This window comes from Sander lucioperca, chromosome 3 (assembly GCF_008315115.2).
Source record: "Sander lucioperca isolate FBNREF2018 chromosome 3, SLUC_FBN_1.2, whole genome shotgun sequence".
NCBI lineage: Eukaryota > Metazoa > Chordata > Actinopteri > Perciformes > Percidae > Sander > Sander lucioperca.
This window is the reverse complement of record NC_050175.1, coordinates 21,419,821-21,437,006: the sequence shown is the minus strand read 5'-3', so window position 1 is coordinate 21,437,006 and position 17,186 is coordinate 21,419,821. Positions and strand designations below refer to the sequence as shown.

General features: G+C 38.1%; 2 protein-coding genes across 4 annotated transcripts; one reads left to right on the top strand and one right to left on the bottom strand.

The window, feature by feature from the left end:
- Positions 1-4,314: 4,314 nt before the first annotated feature.
- LOC116067796 (C5a anaphylatoxin chemotactic receptor 1) lies at positions 4,315-9,395 on the top strand. Of its 2 annotated transcripts, XM_035999476.1 has the most exons (4): positions 4,315-4,420; positions 5,518-5,655; positions 7,478-8,475; positions 8,593-9,395. In XM_035999476.1, exons 2-3 carry the CDS (start codon positions 5,530-5,532, stop codon positions 8,435-8,437), a joined length of 1,086 nt encoding a protein of 361 aa, XP_035855369.1. In that variant the 5' UTR covers positions 4,315-4,420; positions 5,518-5,529; the 3' UTR covers positions 8,438-8,475; positions 8,593-9,395. The 2 variants fall into 2 exon arrangements, with proteins under 2 accessions (XP_035855369.1, XP_031180237.1); XM_031324377.2 differs by having other exon boundaries at positions 7,478-9,395.
- Positions 9,396-9,497: 102 nt separating this feature from the next.
- Positions 9,498-16,784, bottom strand: LOC116067797 (centromere protein Q). 2 transcript variants are annotated; one of them, XM_035999477.1, is made up of 8 exons: positions 16,318-16,784; positions 16,139-16,205; positions 15,861-15,969; positions 15,087-15,155; positions 14,635-14,764; positions 11,901-12,020; positions 10,688-10,762; positions 9,498-10,269 (listed from the first exon to the last, which is right to left on the bottom strand). In XM_035999477.1, exons 1-8 carry the CDS (start codon positions 16,426-16,428, stop codon positions 10,063-10,065), a joined length of 888 nt encoding a protein of 295 aa, XP_035855370.1. In that variant the 5' UTR covers positions 16,429-16,784; the 3' UTR covers positions 9,498-10,062. The 2 variants fall into 2 exon arrangements, with proteins under 2 accessions (XP_035855370.1, XP_031180238.1); XM_031324378.2 differs by having other exon boundaries at positions 16,324-16,781.
- Positions 16,785-17,186: the final 402 nt, after the last annotated feature.

Sequence of the window (17,186 nt, the reverse complement as noted above, 5' to 3'; positions counted from 1 at the left end):
AACAGGCCTATTCTGGTGTGTTCATCTATTCCAACTGGCTGAATGTGTACCTAAACAAGCAGATAGATTGTTGTATTTGTAGTCCCAAACTGCCATACTACAAAAATCTAACCGCAGTCTAAGCTACCACGAGCTAATTTTAGCTAACGTTAGCTAGCATGTCAAACGGGGCTAGTCAGTCTTTCAACGGCTCTGGAGCTAGTAAATCAGCACGTAGGAGAATGTAAAGTCGCACGTCAACTATAAAATAGCAAGGTGACCAGTAAAACTACAGCAGACGACTACCCTTGGCTAATTAAAAAAATAACTTACTTTAAGATGCTTCTTTAGGTTGGAGGTGGAGTAATTTGGGCACTGAAATGAGGTTAGTTGCTGGCAAGGAGAGGTTGCACTACACAGTTATATTTCGTTCTCCCATCTCTTTCTTTAATGTGAAATGCTTAATGTTTAATGTGAATTTCCAAGATAGAAAGGCATTCCTGTCCTGGCTCTGTTGTGCCGGTTGTATTCCATTACTCCCCATCACTGGTTGTAACAAGTGGTTATTTGAGTCAAAGTTGATCTTCTATCAGCTGGAATCACTCGGCCCATTCTTCTTCTCAGGAGATTGTCTAGACCAGGACCACACCCCTAAATGCATTGAAGCAGCTGCCATGTGATTGGTTGATTAGACAATTGCATTAACGAGAAATTGAACAGGTTTTACTAATAATCCTTTAGGTGAGTGTAAGTTGTTGCTTTTTAGAGAATTTGTCTACCACACAATGTATTATATATTTCATACATAATAGGTTTGTATTGTAAACTGCCTCCAAACAGAAACAAAAGAGAAGTCTTTTGACTCCCCAACATGTGATGTCACAGTGATGTAAAACACTAAAAATTGAAAGGTTTATTTTTGTTTATTTCCAAAACTCTATAATTATTTCAGAAACTATAATTAAAAAGCATTACTTGAAATATCTTTTATATAATATAATATAAATGCAGTTTGCAATGCTTTGTATGTTTCTTCTGTTTATATAGATCCTTACATACAGTACATGTCTGTATAGAACATCGGTCTTTAAATGAGATTTCAAGACAAAGAATGTGAAACTGTATTGTAATTAATGATTAAAAAGACCAAATAAATGAAAGTCAATACAACATACATATTTGCTCATTTAATAGGCTTTGGAAAATGATGAGGTTTTGTTACTTTGATATCATGGAAATTAGTTGTCATGACAACATTTCAGTTCAAACTAATAAAGGCTGTTTTGTTTTCTCCTCTTAGTGGTCGCCAACAGTGGTGAAAGTACATTTATTCAAGTAGTGTACTTAAGTTCACATTTGAGGTACTTGTACTTTACATGAGTCTTTTCTTTTCATGCCACTTTCTACTTCTACTCCATTACATTCAGAGAAAAATATTGTACTTTTTACTCCACTATATTGATCTGACAGCTTTAGTTACTGGTTACTTTACAAATTAAGATTTTTGCACACAAAACACGTAGTTTATAAAATGTTTTCTTATAAATTAAACTTCCCAACAATATAACGGCCTACAAGTCCAGCTGAAATGATTAGTTGATTAAACACTTAACACTTGATTGACAGAACTGTTTGGATCGTTTCCATTTTTTTTAAATGTGAGAATTTTTCTGCATTGAGTACTTTTACTTTTAATACTTTAAGCACATTTTCCAAATGATACTTACATATTTTTACTTAAGTAACATTTTCAATGCAGGACTTTTACTTTGAACAGAGTATTTTTATAGTGTGGTATTAGTACTTTTACTTAAGCAAAGGATCTGAATACTTCTTCCACCACTGGTCGCCAACCACCAGAACTTTTTTATCAATCAAACCAAATGCTAAGAAATATTAAGTGTATATACACTGTTTATATTTTAATGTATGTATTTAAAAACATGAACAAATTCATATACTCACATTTATTGCAAAACCCACATGTAATCATAACAAATGAATAATTTGGAAATGTTGAATGGTAATTTATGAACAGGGTTTCATAATGGATGTATATTATTAGCTGATGTAAGAATGATTAAAACAAAAATAAACAAATTATACAGTCAAATTGAATTGACTTTAGCAACACAAACATGTGTACATACCCTTAATAATTTAAATAATCTGGCTTCTTCAACACACATTGGGTGACAAGCAGCAATATCAGTCAAAAATGTAATTGCTCCTTATTAAACCAACCCTGTTGGAGTTGTAAAAGATTGTCTTTGTTTGCTTCTGGGAAGATATGTTCTGTATGAAATAGTCTAATACTTCCACTCCTGGTCATGTATTTTGTAATTGTGGCATTAATAGTTGTGACAATGAATCGAAAGCACAAACACATGGATACAAAAAAGGATACAAATAAACATTGAAATTGCAGGTTTTTTTTGTTTGTTTTTTGCTGTCAATAAATGAACAAAGACAATCTGATTACAGTAACAAAAAACTGTAATGTTAATAATAAATAATAAATACTTAATACATTCTAATCATCTAGATTCTGTTTGATTTCATACAGTTTGTAAAAGCTTTAAAGTGACTGATAAATAAAATGTTCTTCAGAAAAGCGTCTTAAAAGTTAATTTTCCAGAAAACCACAGACAGACATTCAAGAAAGATATATTTCCGTACTTTTCAAATATCACAATGTGTAATATGATAATAAAATCCCTTATAATGACTGAAGCAGTTTTCAAAAATTCACCCTTTAAAAAAACCCTCTAAAATTCCTAAATACCACATCCAAGATGGAACTGACTGATTAGATCCCTCATTGTTTCACAAATGAGCAGCACTCCCATCTACTGGTGAAGGTCGACTATTGCAGCATCATTGTGAAAACCTCATACATGTGGCTTCAGATCAAAACAGAGCAGTCAGTTCTCAGCAAAGCAAACACTGACAAAAGTGTCTTATGTCAGCGCAGGGTTAGTATCATTTTTCCAATATACACTTATTTATATATTGTTTGAAATGGTCTTTACACCCCGACAGCAATAAATAACTTAAGGGCTCTGGAAAAAGGAGCGAAAAAGATCCTTCATCTGTAGCTGCTGTAATCCTGTAAAAATGGCCACCAATCACTGCCTCGCAGTACCCTGGAGTACCCCTTGCTCAGCGAGTCACTCTGGCACTGAGTAATGATGCTCATTAACTATGCCCTTGTAGCCGAGCTGCACCAATCACATCGGTGTATCTGATATAGGCGGGCCAGAGGCGAGCTAAACAGATGACGACAGTTTAATCTACCAGTTAGCTAAACTGGTAGCTAAGTGTATGGGGCTCTGGATACGTCACCCCGTGTACTGTTGTGATTGGTCGTAGTGTTATCCAATTGTGTGCAGTGAGATTTTCAAATGCATGCTTGGTGCCACCCCTTGAGTTGGGCCATTTTCATTACTCAATGCCAGACCCTTAATCTTTCGGATTTGGGTCTGGATTTCCAGGCTAGCCTCGCAGTCCGCTTGAAGAAAGAACCAATGAAATGCCTCCTTGCCCGCTGCGCGTACTCTACCCTTCCCGTTTACGAGCCTGGGCTCAATGCACGTCGTCGCCGCGTTGCTAACAGTATTACAAGTACAAGTATTTAGAGATTTGTTGCACGGTTTATATTTTATTCCGGTGTTAGAAACAGTTTCTCACTCTGATGATATCAGTCAATTTAAGCCTCCCACAGATTCACAATGGAGCAACACATAGACCGAAAACTGTATGTCTTAATAATTAAAGCAGATAAAGCACAGCCTTTGTTTCATGTCGTTCTTTCTCTCTCCCCTCATTTCCTGTCACATCTCTCACCATTTACTATCTAATTAAGACAAGCAGTGGCCAAAGAGTACTTAAAAATCTAAAATAAAAGATTCTTGCTGAAGGTATGTGGGACTATTTACAGTAAGTTTTGTCCAGAAAAACAAGCAGAGGAACAAAGAAGTAAGTTGGAGAACATAAACATGCACCACTGGAGCAAACACAGTAATTAGGTTCCTTACTGATGAGAAGATTGTATAAAATCATAGAAATCTAAAAGTAAATCTTTTAAATGCTTTCTACCTTTTTAACTAGTTACGTTCTGAGGTTTAATGCGTAACTTTGTTCACTTTTATGCCACTATAAGGTTAAAGTTTACTCACATTGAGCAGTTGATAAACGCTGTTTGGATACAGAGGAAATGACACTCATCAGTTTAAATATAATATGATCAAAACGTAATGTTTTTGATGTCCATAGATATGTTTAAAGGATGTAGTGTGTGTGTTGCAATCACACAGGAAAGAGGAAAGAGAGAGAGAGAGAGAGAGAGAGAGAGAGAGGTTGTTCTTCTAACAGCTATTAGACACTCCTTTTTTCATTACCTCTTGCTCCATTTCTCCCACACACAAGGCAAATAAAGCAGGTAAGAAGCAATCTTTTAGAATTGACATGCAAATGATTTAAAGCAGCTTTTTTTAACAATGACTTTAGAAACACAGATAGATCATAAATCCGAAACTTCTTGGTTACTGTAGATTCTAGAAATCGGAACTTCATGAGCTTTTAATCAGGGAACCGCAACTGCTGCTATCAGTCATTTTGGCACAGGTTAACAGCGCTGCTACTGAAGGTGTGTTCATTAACACAGGCGTGTTTGCATGCATGCTGTTCTCATTCCAGCTGCACACAAACAGGTACATTCAGGCAGGGCCCTGGGGCCACAGGAAGAAATACCAGATTCCTTTCTCTGTAATCACTGCTAATACAACACCTGACACAAGTCCTGTAAGTGTGTGTGTGTGTGTGTGTGTGTGTGTGTGTGTGTGTGTGTGTGTGTGTGTGTGTGTGTGTGTGTGTGTGTGTGTGTGTGTGTGTGTGTGTTTGTATTAATAAGGTTGTGGGAACAAAAATATGGTTACCTTGTGGGGACTCCATTTATTTGCGGACAAAAAGCTAGTTCTTGTGTGTTTAGAATTAGAGTTTTAGAATTATTAGAGTTTCTAGGTATAGGGAAGGTAAACATGTGGTTAAGGTATGGTTAGTCTCCAGCAAATTAGTCAACGCAATGTCCTGTTAAGTGACAAGTGTGTTTAGAGTAGTCAAAGAGATATGACAGATTGCAGCGCTACACTTTACAGTGAAATCTACAGTTGATATTTATAAGCTGCAACATAGAATAGTTATCAGCAATGAAACAAAACCGAGCAAATGTAAGGAAGGAAGTCTGTGGTCAATGTGTAATGTGGACATCTGCCTGTCTGCGTTTTAGGCAACTGGCATGTGAAATTCATATGCAATCATGCATGTTACACATTTTCCATCTTTGACAATAGTAAGGCTTTCATTTTATATTTCTAGTCCAATTTCAGAAGAGAAAAAATAGTCACAGAATCTATGTATCTGTACGGAAGAGGATTAGGGCCACATGTGAAAAAATGTATTGAGTTCTGAGTTTAAAGTCAGAATTCTGAGAAAATAGTAAGATCTTTGTGACTTATATCAATGTCTACTGTGTTTCAGCTCATCACCTCAATGGCCGATATGAATGGGACACAGTTGCCTGTCCGACTTCTAACCAGCCCGAACACCTCCACCAGCTCTTGGCAGGGGGAGGCAGTCAGAGGAGTCCACATGACAGCTACTCTGCTCATCTTCCTGGTGAGAAATTCTTTATGGCTCCAGAGCCAGCCTGTGCCATACACATTGTACACTATCACTGCACATATGGCTGAAAACGTCAACAAATGGGCTGCGTTAAGGTATATAATAATAGTTGGGATTAGAGCTGGGCAATATGGACAAAATCAAATATCACGATATTTTTGACAAAATACCTCAATGTCGATATTGTGGCGATATTGTACTGTGTAGTGTGACTATTGATGCTTTCACAAAATATTAACACGAGTTTTGATAAATAATCACCAATAATGTGGATATAATGACTGAAGTGACGAAATGGGTAAAGGCAAATAATAGAAAAGCTAGAACAGTCTAGTAAGTTCAGAAAATGACATCACTTTACCGTAATGCAGCCTCTAAAACCAGGAAAAGACCACTTGTGTAATATCACGATATTCAAAATTGAAGACGATATCTAGTCTCATATATCGATGTCGATATAATATAAATATATTGCCCAGCCCTAGTTGAGATCATCTGTTGATTATGAGGTTTGAGGGCCACATACACAACCTTGTTTAGGGCCACTGAATGACTGTCAGCTTGAATTTATGTAAGTCCTTGTATGCCCATTGCAAAGGAAAATTCAAGATTAGATCTCCTATATCACATCACAAAAATTAGCACTAGTCAAGACCAATGGAGTTTGTGTGCATTTTTCTTATTTATCTAAATTCTCACTTCTGAGACATGCGTGGTTCAGACTCACAGTGTGAGTTCTTTAAATGTTCTTACTGGTGTCTCATTTCTAGTCTCAGCTAAAAGAAAAATCAGAGTAGTGCAAGCTCTCACATGAGTCTCAATATGATACCAAACAAGTGGATGCAATACCTCAATTATAGGGATCGTTAGGAGAAGTAACTCAGACACAAATGAGCACAGAATGATTAAAAAATGAGAAACTTCAGTTAGTCTCACAACATCGGAATGTACAACAGATTATTTCCTATGGGTGCGCTCCAAACAAATTTTTAAGAAAATAGTTCAACATTTTGGGAAATACTAATATATAATATTTTTTTTTGTTGAGAGTTAGAGGAGAAGACTAATACCACTCTCTTGGTAAATATATAGCTGGAGCCACAAGCCAGTTAGGTTAGCTTAGCATAATGACTGGAAGCTGAGGGCTAGCCTGTCTTTTTCCAAAGGTAAAATCCTTGATATGTCACTAATAAGACATTATACCTTGTTTGTTTAAACTGCACCAAAATGTGTAGTTTAAAAAACAAAAAGCTGTGGTTTTACAGGTGTTATGTGTAAGACTATTTCTTGGCCAAGAGCAGTGATTTCCTAGAGTTTGGCCAAGAAATAGTCTGGCACATAACTCCCTTATGGAAGCACACCTTGTCATTTTTATACGTTGATGGATGTTTATGCCTTTGGACAGAGTCAGGCTAGTAGTTTCTAATTAGCCAATTTGCTTAGTTTCAAAACTAAGCTAATAGACCTTTTTCACGGCAGACATGTTGACATGTCATAGTAGGAAAAGCACAGGCGTATTCAAAACCATTAATGACTGCTGCATTCCACTTAGGAGAGACCCTGGTATTGTGCATGCTGACACACTGAAATAGCTTATTGGGACACTTGGTGGAATTGAGCCATCGTTAAGTCAAGACAAGTCAAAATGTCTGCTGTGAAAAAGGTCCATTGGCTGTAGCTTAATAATTATTTAACAGACAGCGTGGTATCGATGTTATTTAACTTTCTGCAGTAAAGCAAATAAGTGCATTTCCCTGATTGTGTATTGCTTTAAAAGTCTGGCATCCTGAATGAATGGTTCTCTTGGTGTCTCAAGGTGGGCGTTCCTCTAAATGGGCTGGTGGTCTGGGCGCTTGGAATGCGGCATAATCGTCACCTGGCGCGCAGAGGCAGTGGTGAGGAGACACGTGCTGCCAGCAGTTTCCGTCTTTATGTCCTGAACCTGGCCCTGGCTGACCTGGTGCTGCTCCTGCGTAGCCCCCTCATGTTGGGCTACGTCGCTTACGGCTACAGCTGGCCGTTTGGTCTTGTCTTCTGCCAACTGGTTGTGTTCCTGCGAGGCCTGGGGTTATACGCCTCTGCTTTCCTCCTCTGTGCTGTGGCCCTGGAGCGATGCCTGTGTCTGCTGAGGCCTTTGTGGGCTCGACTGCGACGCCCCTCCTGGGCTGTTCCTCTGGCCTGTGGCATCCTATGGCTGATGGCCGCCATCTTGTCTGCCCCCTACCTCCACACTGCCAGCCTGATTGAAAATAACGGGACATACCAGTGCCTGGAGAGTGGGAAGTTTGACGTGGCGCTGTTTGTCACAGAAACAATAGCAGGTTTCATCTTGCCCTTGCTGGTGTTCTTGGGAAGTAACCTGGCTGTTTTGCTCACCATTCAGCAAGCAGTACTACCCTCAACACCCACCTCCTTCACCCCTTCAACTGCTCGCAGGATGACCAAGATGTACCACGTGATGTTTTTCACCATGCTTCTCTTCCTCACCTGCTGGGTGCCATATTTTGTTTGTCGGTTCCTGCTGGCCTTGGCCGAGGGGCGACCTGAATGGGCCACGCTGTATAATGGAGCACGTCGTGGCAAATACATATCTCTGTACCTGGTGTACATTAAATGTGCTCTTAACCCGGTGCTGTATGTGTTTGCTGCCCGAGGCTTAGGCCGTGCTATCAAAGCTTCAGTTGTCTCCACTATTGAAAGACTTTTCAATGATGACTCCATAGATTCTATACGAAGGAAGTCACTTAAGAATTCACTGAAAAACTCACAGATGTAGTGGAGAGGTCAACAATGGTTTTAAATTTGGAGTCGTTTTCTATATTAAAATCATTAATTCCTTTGATTTTTGAAAAATGTCAAATGTCTTAAATATGACTTTTGACTGGTTGGTTTCTCCATTAGTGCAATTGTGAGCTGTGTGAAAGCAAAGTATGTGATTTAGGCCAGTGTTTTCCAAATGGGTCTAAATGCCACAGCAAATGGAGAAATAGGTGATTATTATTAATAGTATATTTCCCATATATAGAGATGTAATGTTGACAGATTGGACCATAACTTAGAGTGATCTCCAATGGAGGATCCTTGGCTTGAATCAGTTTGATGTTTGAAATGCTTCTGCTGCAGCACGTTGAAGGCAGGGTCATAATTGGGCGTAAAAATGAATTCATGAATCATCTTGTCTAGTTAGTTCATGGGCAGGGAACACCTTCATGGTAAACAAGCCAAAAGTGAACACAGAATTATGTCAGTGCTAGTTTCCTGGCCCCCAGGGTAACTTTTGTCAGATGGAAGAATGTATTATCTCAGTATGGTCCGAGGAACGGAAAGAAATTCTTGGTATCTTATCTGTATCAACAGTGACTCAGATCAAATAATCTGCTGGACTCAAGCTCAAGATGTCCAAAACAATAAACTATATCTCTTGTACTAGTTGTACCTATTAAACCAATGAATGTATCTATGTATATAGGCTCTTAAGAGGACTGAAGCATAACATGCTGCACAGGAAGCAAATATGTTGCACCTTCTTTAGTTTTATTGTGAATGTACCACATCTATGTCTGACTAGACTTGCACGGATAGCTTTATTACTTTTACATTTTTTTTAACTTTTTGTTTATAAATGCACGACCTTCCTGTCATTGTTGAGGAAAGGGACAAAACTGTAAGTAGCACTTTACGTTTATTTTCTTTCTACTTCAAAACACGAATAGACCAAAGTCAATTTCTTGAAATGTTTTAATGTCTGTTTAATTACATCTGTTCATTCACAATTCATACTTGTACAACTACAGCATGCACGCATGTCTTCAAGGATCAACAGATGAATTTGAATTATTGTTTTACAAACATTTAGTCTTTATTTGCAAGTATAGTATTTCTTTAATGTAGTTTGTGTTCTGGTATTTAGGGTCAAACGACGACAGAGAAGTCCGATATCTGAACTTTGACAAAAAAACAACAAATGCATCCACACTGTGCAACAGTCAATTTAATTATATAATGTTCATCTAAAATAGAATGCTGTAAAATACTGAGGGCAGAACACTGTTGAAAAGGCACCCTGGTAGCTGAATGTTACAATAAAATTGTAAAAAAAAATGTATATTGTATGTGGCGTTTTCTTTTGCGGGGTGCAATAATCCACCAAAACAAGTTCATTCCCGAGACTATTTTGAAGAGCCACGATTGCTGTCTGTCCCAGTGTCTCTTTTTTTTAGTACTACTATTGTTGCCGGCAAAATTGGACATTTTCTAATTCTTCACGTAGTGGCTGCAAATGTTTTCACTAAATGGGTATCGCAGGTTATTGCAGTAATATTTTCCTGTACACCAAAGCTCCAAATAATGTGTGCACACTTGCAAACTTCTTTAAGTGTCCCTTTTTTTAAAAAAAAGATTTCAGACCTGTGTAAGCAAAGATTTGGTGAGGTACCCGTCTGAACAAGGTGCACCACTGATCGGGTTGAAGAGCTGATCGGCATGTCTGCGTGCCTGTAGAAGCAGCGCCTGGGCATCCTGAATGGCCTCTGGTTGCTGCAGGATTTCTCCCAGTTTCCGGGCAGTGGTCTCAGAGTCACTGTCTGGTATAATTTTTCTCAATCGAGTCTGAGGAACACAAAAAATGTTTAGCACTGCTGTGTGATTTTTTGTAAATGTAAAGTATATGACAGTGTTTTGTAAAATGTTCTGAGACTTAAACAACAACAAAGCCTATGCTGTAGTTGATAAGATCAACCAAGACCACACAGAACCACGTCACACTCTATCTGTGCCTTTCGTAAGACAGTTTTCACCATTCACACTTTCACAATATTACAAAAAGGTTGCACAACAGAGAACATGTTCAGACTGCCCTGTAACTTTCGATAGAAAGTGCCCATTCAGATATTTTGACTGCATCTTACTCCCAAGAAAAGTAACTTAACAGTATGAATTCTTATGAAAACAGCTATTGTGCAATAGGGACAAGTCAAGTTAAAACTAGATTTTGTGTAAGTGTGTTTTGTGCACCACCCATGTTCACCTCTAATGTTGTTTCATCTTTTTGTGGAGGTAGAGGGGGAAGGTTGAGATCTGCTTGTTCAGCCATCTGTAAGACCTGTGTGAACACACACAGACAGGAAGAACAAGATGCATAAGTACCAATGTATGTATCTCTTTATCCAATAAAGGAAGTAAAATTTTAAAAACGTACAGTGAGAACGATGAAAATCTCTGCTTTGATATGGTTCAAGTATATCATATAAACTGATAACAGACATTTCCTGTATTTACTGCTCAGACCTATTTTATTAAGAATACACCCATTATGTCAGCTTCCACATAGCAGACACATTTCACCATGCTGTTCAACTGAACCAACAAGAAGTGGGTAGACTCACTAATGCAAACAGGCTGATATTTGTGTGGAGAAATGCAGTCCACCACTTCTCTTTCTGGGTCGTCTCAATTCTGATGTCTATGGTATTAACCCTTGCGTTGTCTTCCTGTCAACCTTGAAAAAAACGACGTTTTTGACACAGTTTGTTTTTGCTTTTTCCAACGTTTAAAATTGTTAAATTTTTCTTCTACACATTTTCAGTGCTTATTTCTACATCCCATATTTTCTGATATAAAACAAAAATTGAAAACGGGTCAATTTGAACCGAAGTCAACACAAGGGATAAAACGGCCTGTAAAGCATGGTAACATTTCAAAGACACTTTTGTCAGACTTAATAAATATTTGGAAATTATTAAAAACCTTACGACAATAAAACATGTTCGCCAGAGTGTTTTGGCAAAAGCGACGTTGTGAAAATAATGTGGCAAGGCAGATTTTGCCTTTTGACAATGACTCACTCTCTTCCAAAACAGATTTAAAAACACATGCGTTTACACGCCATGTCTGCATGTTTGAGTGTCGAGGGATTTAAAAGATGATCGTTTGGATAGTGTAGTAGACCAATAGAGGGATGGAGAAGGATGAATGAAGAGGATGCGAGAGCAATACATTTAACAAGACATTTGTGTTTTATGCTTGATGATGAAAACATTAGGTTAAATAGCCCTTTACAAGCTCGTCTGAAAACGGACAAAGAAACTCCTACCTCATATTAACTAATCAACTAGCAGTTATAGAGGAAAGGAATAATGATATAAAAAAATAAACCTCATATATTAAAAGTTTAGGGCACAAAGACATGTTGTAGACATTTCTTGTTAAATCTGCATGCTGGCACGTGCGAGTGTTTGCACCTCTTTAGCTTTCTCGTCCTCCTCCTCCACCTGGTCTCTCAGCATGCCGGATGCGTGCTGTAAAGAGACAGTCTGCTCGTCGGTTTTCTCCAGAGCACGGACCACAGCCCTCAAGTCTTCCTGGAAACCCAGACGCCACAACGAGACATTACGCAACACAATTACAGAGACCATTTGCTTACTTATAAAGCAGATTAGGGGTGGGCTATATATATATATATATATATATATATATATATATATATATATATATATATCTCTCTCAGGATATTTCAGGGTATATCAGCGATAATGATATTCTTACGGAGCCCCTAAGGGGACATGAGCAAAACAAAAATCTAAAGTTTAGTTTAATGTGCTCACACAAAACTTTCACATGCTCACGTGAAACTTTCATGTGTGCACACAAAACCTAAAGTTTAGTTTCATGTGCGTACATAAAAGTTTCGTGTGAGCACATGAAACTAAACTTTAGATTTGTTTTCACGTGCGCCGCTTTGAAACCCATTTGGCGCTGTTATGAACAGCGCCAGTGCCACAGTCAGCAGCACTGCAGCAAAGAACTCTGGTTAGAAAGGATGGCGGCTAAAAACGAGTTTATATAGATGCTAAAAGGCTTCAATTTGTCATAAGAGTCTACTAGGGTGACCAGACGCACTGAAAAATTCGGGACAGTCCCGAAATCCAAGCAGTTGTCCCGAATCCTGCCCTAAATGTCCCGAAAATTAGCAAAGTCTCAAGAGCAGACTCTCGAGTAGTTATAGTCTGATAGAACATTAGTCATGAATTTTGACAATAATTTGAAAAATAATCATTTGAAAAATAATAATGTGGTATATAATGATGGCATGAGGCTTCTGCTTAAAATGCCACGATGGAGCAGTGCAAGCCAAATGTTTGTAAGTGTTGATGTATCCACCTGTCTGCTGTATTGAGGAATCTCATGTACAGATGTATGTGTAGACTAACTGAGTCATTCAACAGCATAATTGCAACACTAGTGAACCGTGCAATGAGTGCGGTTAGGTTCACTTCGAGATTGTGGAACCATTGGCGTTTTAGTCTATATGCTATTATCTGAACACTCTTTTTGTGTATTGTGGAACTTTGACTGTTGTAGTCATTTCTTATTGTTTGTGTTTTATCTTGTATTTGTCTGTCTTTTGCTATGTTTTATATTGTGCTATGGACCGTTTTTTTTTGTGTCCTGAATAAAGAATATGATGATGATGATGATGATGATGATGATGATAACACGCATTGCTATTTTTCATTCATTCATGTTGAAATGGAGGCTCAGGCTGGTGTCCCGGCACCCGATGAACACGTAGCTAAAAAGCAAAAACATCTCTGCAGGTACCGGGAGGACTGGGTAGGGAAATACCCCTGGATTACTGCAGTTTTACGTGATGCAAACAAAGCGTTTTGCAATGTATGGAGGAAGGAGTTTGGTATTTCTGCTGAAAATGTGAAGCAGAAACGCTTAATGTCAGATAACGTCCATAATAATTGGACTTTAGGTTAGATTTTTTGACAGTTGTCAGTGGTTATGAGCAGCAATATGAGAGAGAAATTTGGGGATCATTGATCGTTGTTTAGGTACAAACCATGTTAAGCTTTTTCCTTACAATAGGCTCTAATGAAGCAGAAACACTTAATGTCAGATGACGTCCATAATAATTGGACTTTGGGTTAGATGTTTTGACAGTTTTCAGTGGTTATGAGGAGCAATATGAGAGAGAAATTTGGTAATCATTGATCATTGTTTAGGTACATTAAACCACGTTAAGCTTGTTCACGTTAAGTGTTTTAGAATGTCCCGTTCAATGGCCCTTTTCTCGTAGAATTTATCGAACATCCTCTTTCCTTATGTTTAATCCATTCTCCTTGCATTTTGTGTACATCCACCTATATCCGTGGAGTTGGCCAGATGTTTGTACCTACTCATAAATAAAAGTAATTGCCCAATCCAAATCGCTGTATCCCTTGCTCCGGAACAGATTACAAGACTTTAAAATCTGTTTTAAATGTCGCATCGAAACAATATAATGGTGACGACTTGCAAGCAAAGCAGCAATGTCCTTATAATGAAGACCTAGATTCAAATATAGTGCAACTACCTCCTGTACTGTAGTCATTTCTCTAGCTGTCACCGTCATGGCCCAGGCTACATCAATATATGACTTTCATGTGCTCACACAAAAGTTTTGCGTGCTCACATGAAACTAAACTTTAGATTTTTTTTTTGCTCATGTCCCTTTGTCTTGATAATATGACAAAATACTAAACAATACTGTATTATTAATTTCAAGAACATACAAAAACAAAACACAAGTGTTATAGTTTTATATGTCAACATAGACGTTAACAGTTTCCTTCAAATATTAAGTAAGAACTAAAAACAAACTCTTAGTTCCTAAGTTTGGAAACAACAGTAACTCAGAGTGGGATTCAGATTCTTTATAAAATATAAATAGTACAACAAAGTGCACATCTAAACAGTTGCCAAAATGACAAGCAATTATGTCAACAAGTCGGAATACTGCCATTATCATAATATGAATTTTTTTTCACATCATATCATGATATAAAAAATGATACCGGTATTCTCTTGAAAGATATGATACGCCACACAGATTTACATACACATTATGCCTTTTTCAAGGTAGTTGCACTCCATGGACTGTATCACAGTCCGGCGGTAGCAACCTCCTCTGTCTACAGTGTTTCTCACCTCCAGAGTGCTCAGAGTCGCCTTTCCAACCACGGACTTCTTGGCCTCCTCCTGGCGGCGCTGAGATGATCGCTCCAAATCGTTTTGTTTCTGCACGGGAACTTTGAGCTCTGCACATTGAGCAAGAAACCTAAAAAAAAAAAAGCAAAAAAGGAAAGTACAACTAAGACATGATCCTTGACAATCAATGTTTTTTTTTCTGTTCTATACTTTGAAAAAATGATGTTTGAGTCAATACTTGAAGATCAGACTGATTAGGGTTGGGTGATAAATTGATGCTCGTTTATCAACTTATCTTTCACTGGAATCCTATCATGATATCACATATCAAGGCATCTTTTCACCTGCTCTTACTCGTTAAATGTGTAACTGGAGGGGTTAGTACAGATATAACCATTAGAAAGCAGGTTTAAGCCATTTATTTACATTGTAATTTCTGACTTCTTGCTCACCTGGTTTTCATTATGTTCAGATGTTCCTGGATCTCTTTCTTCTCTTTCTGTCTCAAAGCAAGAGTTGCTCTGGTAAAACAGAACAAAGCGTCCTTACAAAGTTGATTTTGACTACTATTCACCGGCAGCATTTGAAGAGCCTCCTAGTTTTGAGGGGAAACTGATGGCTGCTTAAATGGGTACAATTACAGTCCAACCCATACTGGCTTTTTGAGGCTGATAGTAGCTAATATTTGGGAGTTTTAAACCTGATAACAATACATCAACTTGGCAGTGCTCTCTGGTTAACAGACCATGTAAAGGTGACATTTCCCCAATTTGTTTCCAATCTATTGCATCAGTCGACATAAAGGCTACACCAATACCAACAGCTGGCCGGTTTATCGATTTAGCTCTTGGTACAATACATACGTATGCCAGAACATTTACTCCCTGTGCACTGTATTAGGTTCACCTTCTACCTAAAGCTTATAATGGCTAGAGGTGTTAATTCAACTGCATGTTTATTACTAAAGTCATAGATAGTGGTGTTTTTTTCACTGACTGTTACACACACAACTATTATTAAAATGTGTTTCTAATAGCCCCCCCCCCCCCCTCTTGTAAATGGGGTGGGCACAAAATTAGAAACACTACAACAATTGTAATGCAGTCCAGTTCAACACCACTGCAAACTACAACCTCAATAATCCACTTTGATTAAATGAATACCTCTCTTACAGTGTCAATAAAAAAAAAAAGAATTCAACTGTAAATCAACACAGTGAAACTCACAGTATTGACAAGTCCATGATGTTCTCCAGAGCAGTGATTGAGGATCGTGGCATCAGCTTCCACTTGTCTTCACCTTTGACTCTCTTTGGGACGGAAGATGAGCCTTCAGCTTTTTCAGGACACAAACAGGAGCAACACAAAAAAACAGAAAGTAACAACAGTGCGGTTGGCTTGCTTTGTGGTCCAACTCTGCATGCTGCATCCTTTCCTTGCATGATATAACATGTATAGCTACATCTGAAGAGGCAGGACACCGTAATAAAAAGAGCTGTTCTAACCTTTCCTCTTCTGTGCTGGTTTTGGGTGGGAGATCTTGCCATGGTTTTTTTCAGTGGGCGCTGGGTCCTATTAACACATTATTAAAGCGTGTGAAGCAACGTAAGGTCACAAGTTAACAGCAGACTGACAGAACTCTGCAGACACCAAGTCAACATCAGCTGTGTTTACCTTATCTTAACGTTACCTGATGCTCTGCCGCTTGTTGTTCCGTCGTCTGATCTCTTTTTTTCTTGTTTTTTAAGTTAGGTGCTTTCGATTCGGCCCGGTTAGAACCTCTTACTGGCTTCATATCTGCTAACGTTAGCTAGCTTAGTTAACGATAAAGTAGCTAGCTAATGTAACCCAATGTTTTTACGTAACGTCGTAGCACACGTTAAACTAACGTAGCTAAATAAGACAACACTAGTGAAGCAACAATAAACAGAAGCGTTCTTGTTGTACACCTTAAGACCTAAAACAAGTTATATAACGTTAAGACACAAATGCAGTACGCATCTTTGCAAATAAAATCGCAAAATAGCTAGCTAGGTGTTAGACAAGTTAACAGTCGAGCTATTTTTTCGCGCTGCTGTCTTCGAACAGTTTAGCGCACAATGCGCATGCGTAAACCGAGATGTGATTTTACCCGAAGTAGCGCCTGACAGGCTGTCAGGCTAAAATTACATTACCAGGGCCAAAAACACCACATAGGAATGCTTCCATGTTCAGAAGTAAACTATTAATTAATTAACGAATCGATAAATACAGCAGAAAAAAAAAATATATATATATATATATATATATATATATATATAATTTTTTTTCAGATACAAGTCACTGGAGGTAACGCAGGGCATAGAGGCATGGATGTTTTAGCATAGAGGACTCTACTACAGTGAAATTGTTTTTTTTTTTTTTTCAAGATTTAGGGTACTTCTCAATGTACCTATTCATGATTTACCTAGTCTAAACCATTTCTGAATAAAACATAAGTGTAAAAATGTTGCTTTGTTGCAACAAATACTTTCTAAGAGCAACCTGCACTAAGTAGACAGTAGTTTACAGTTG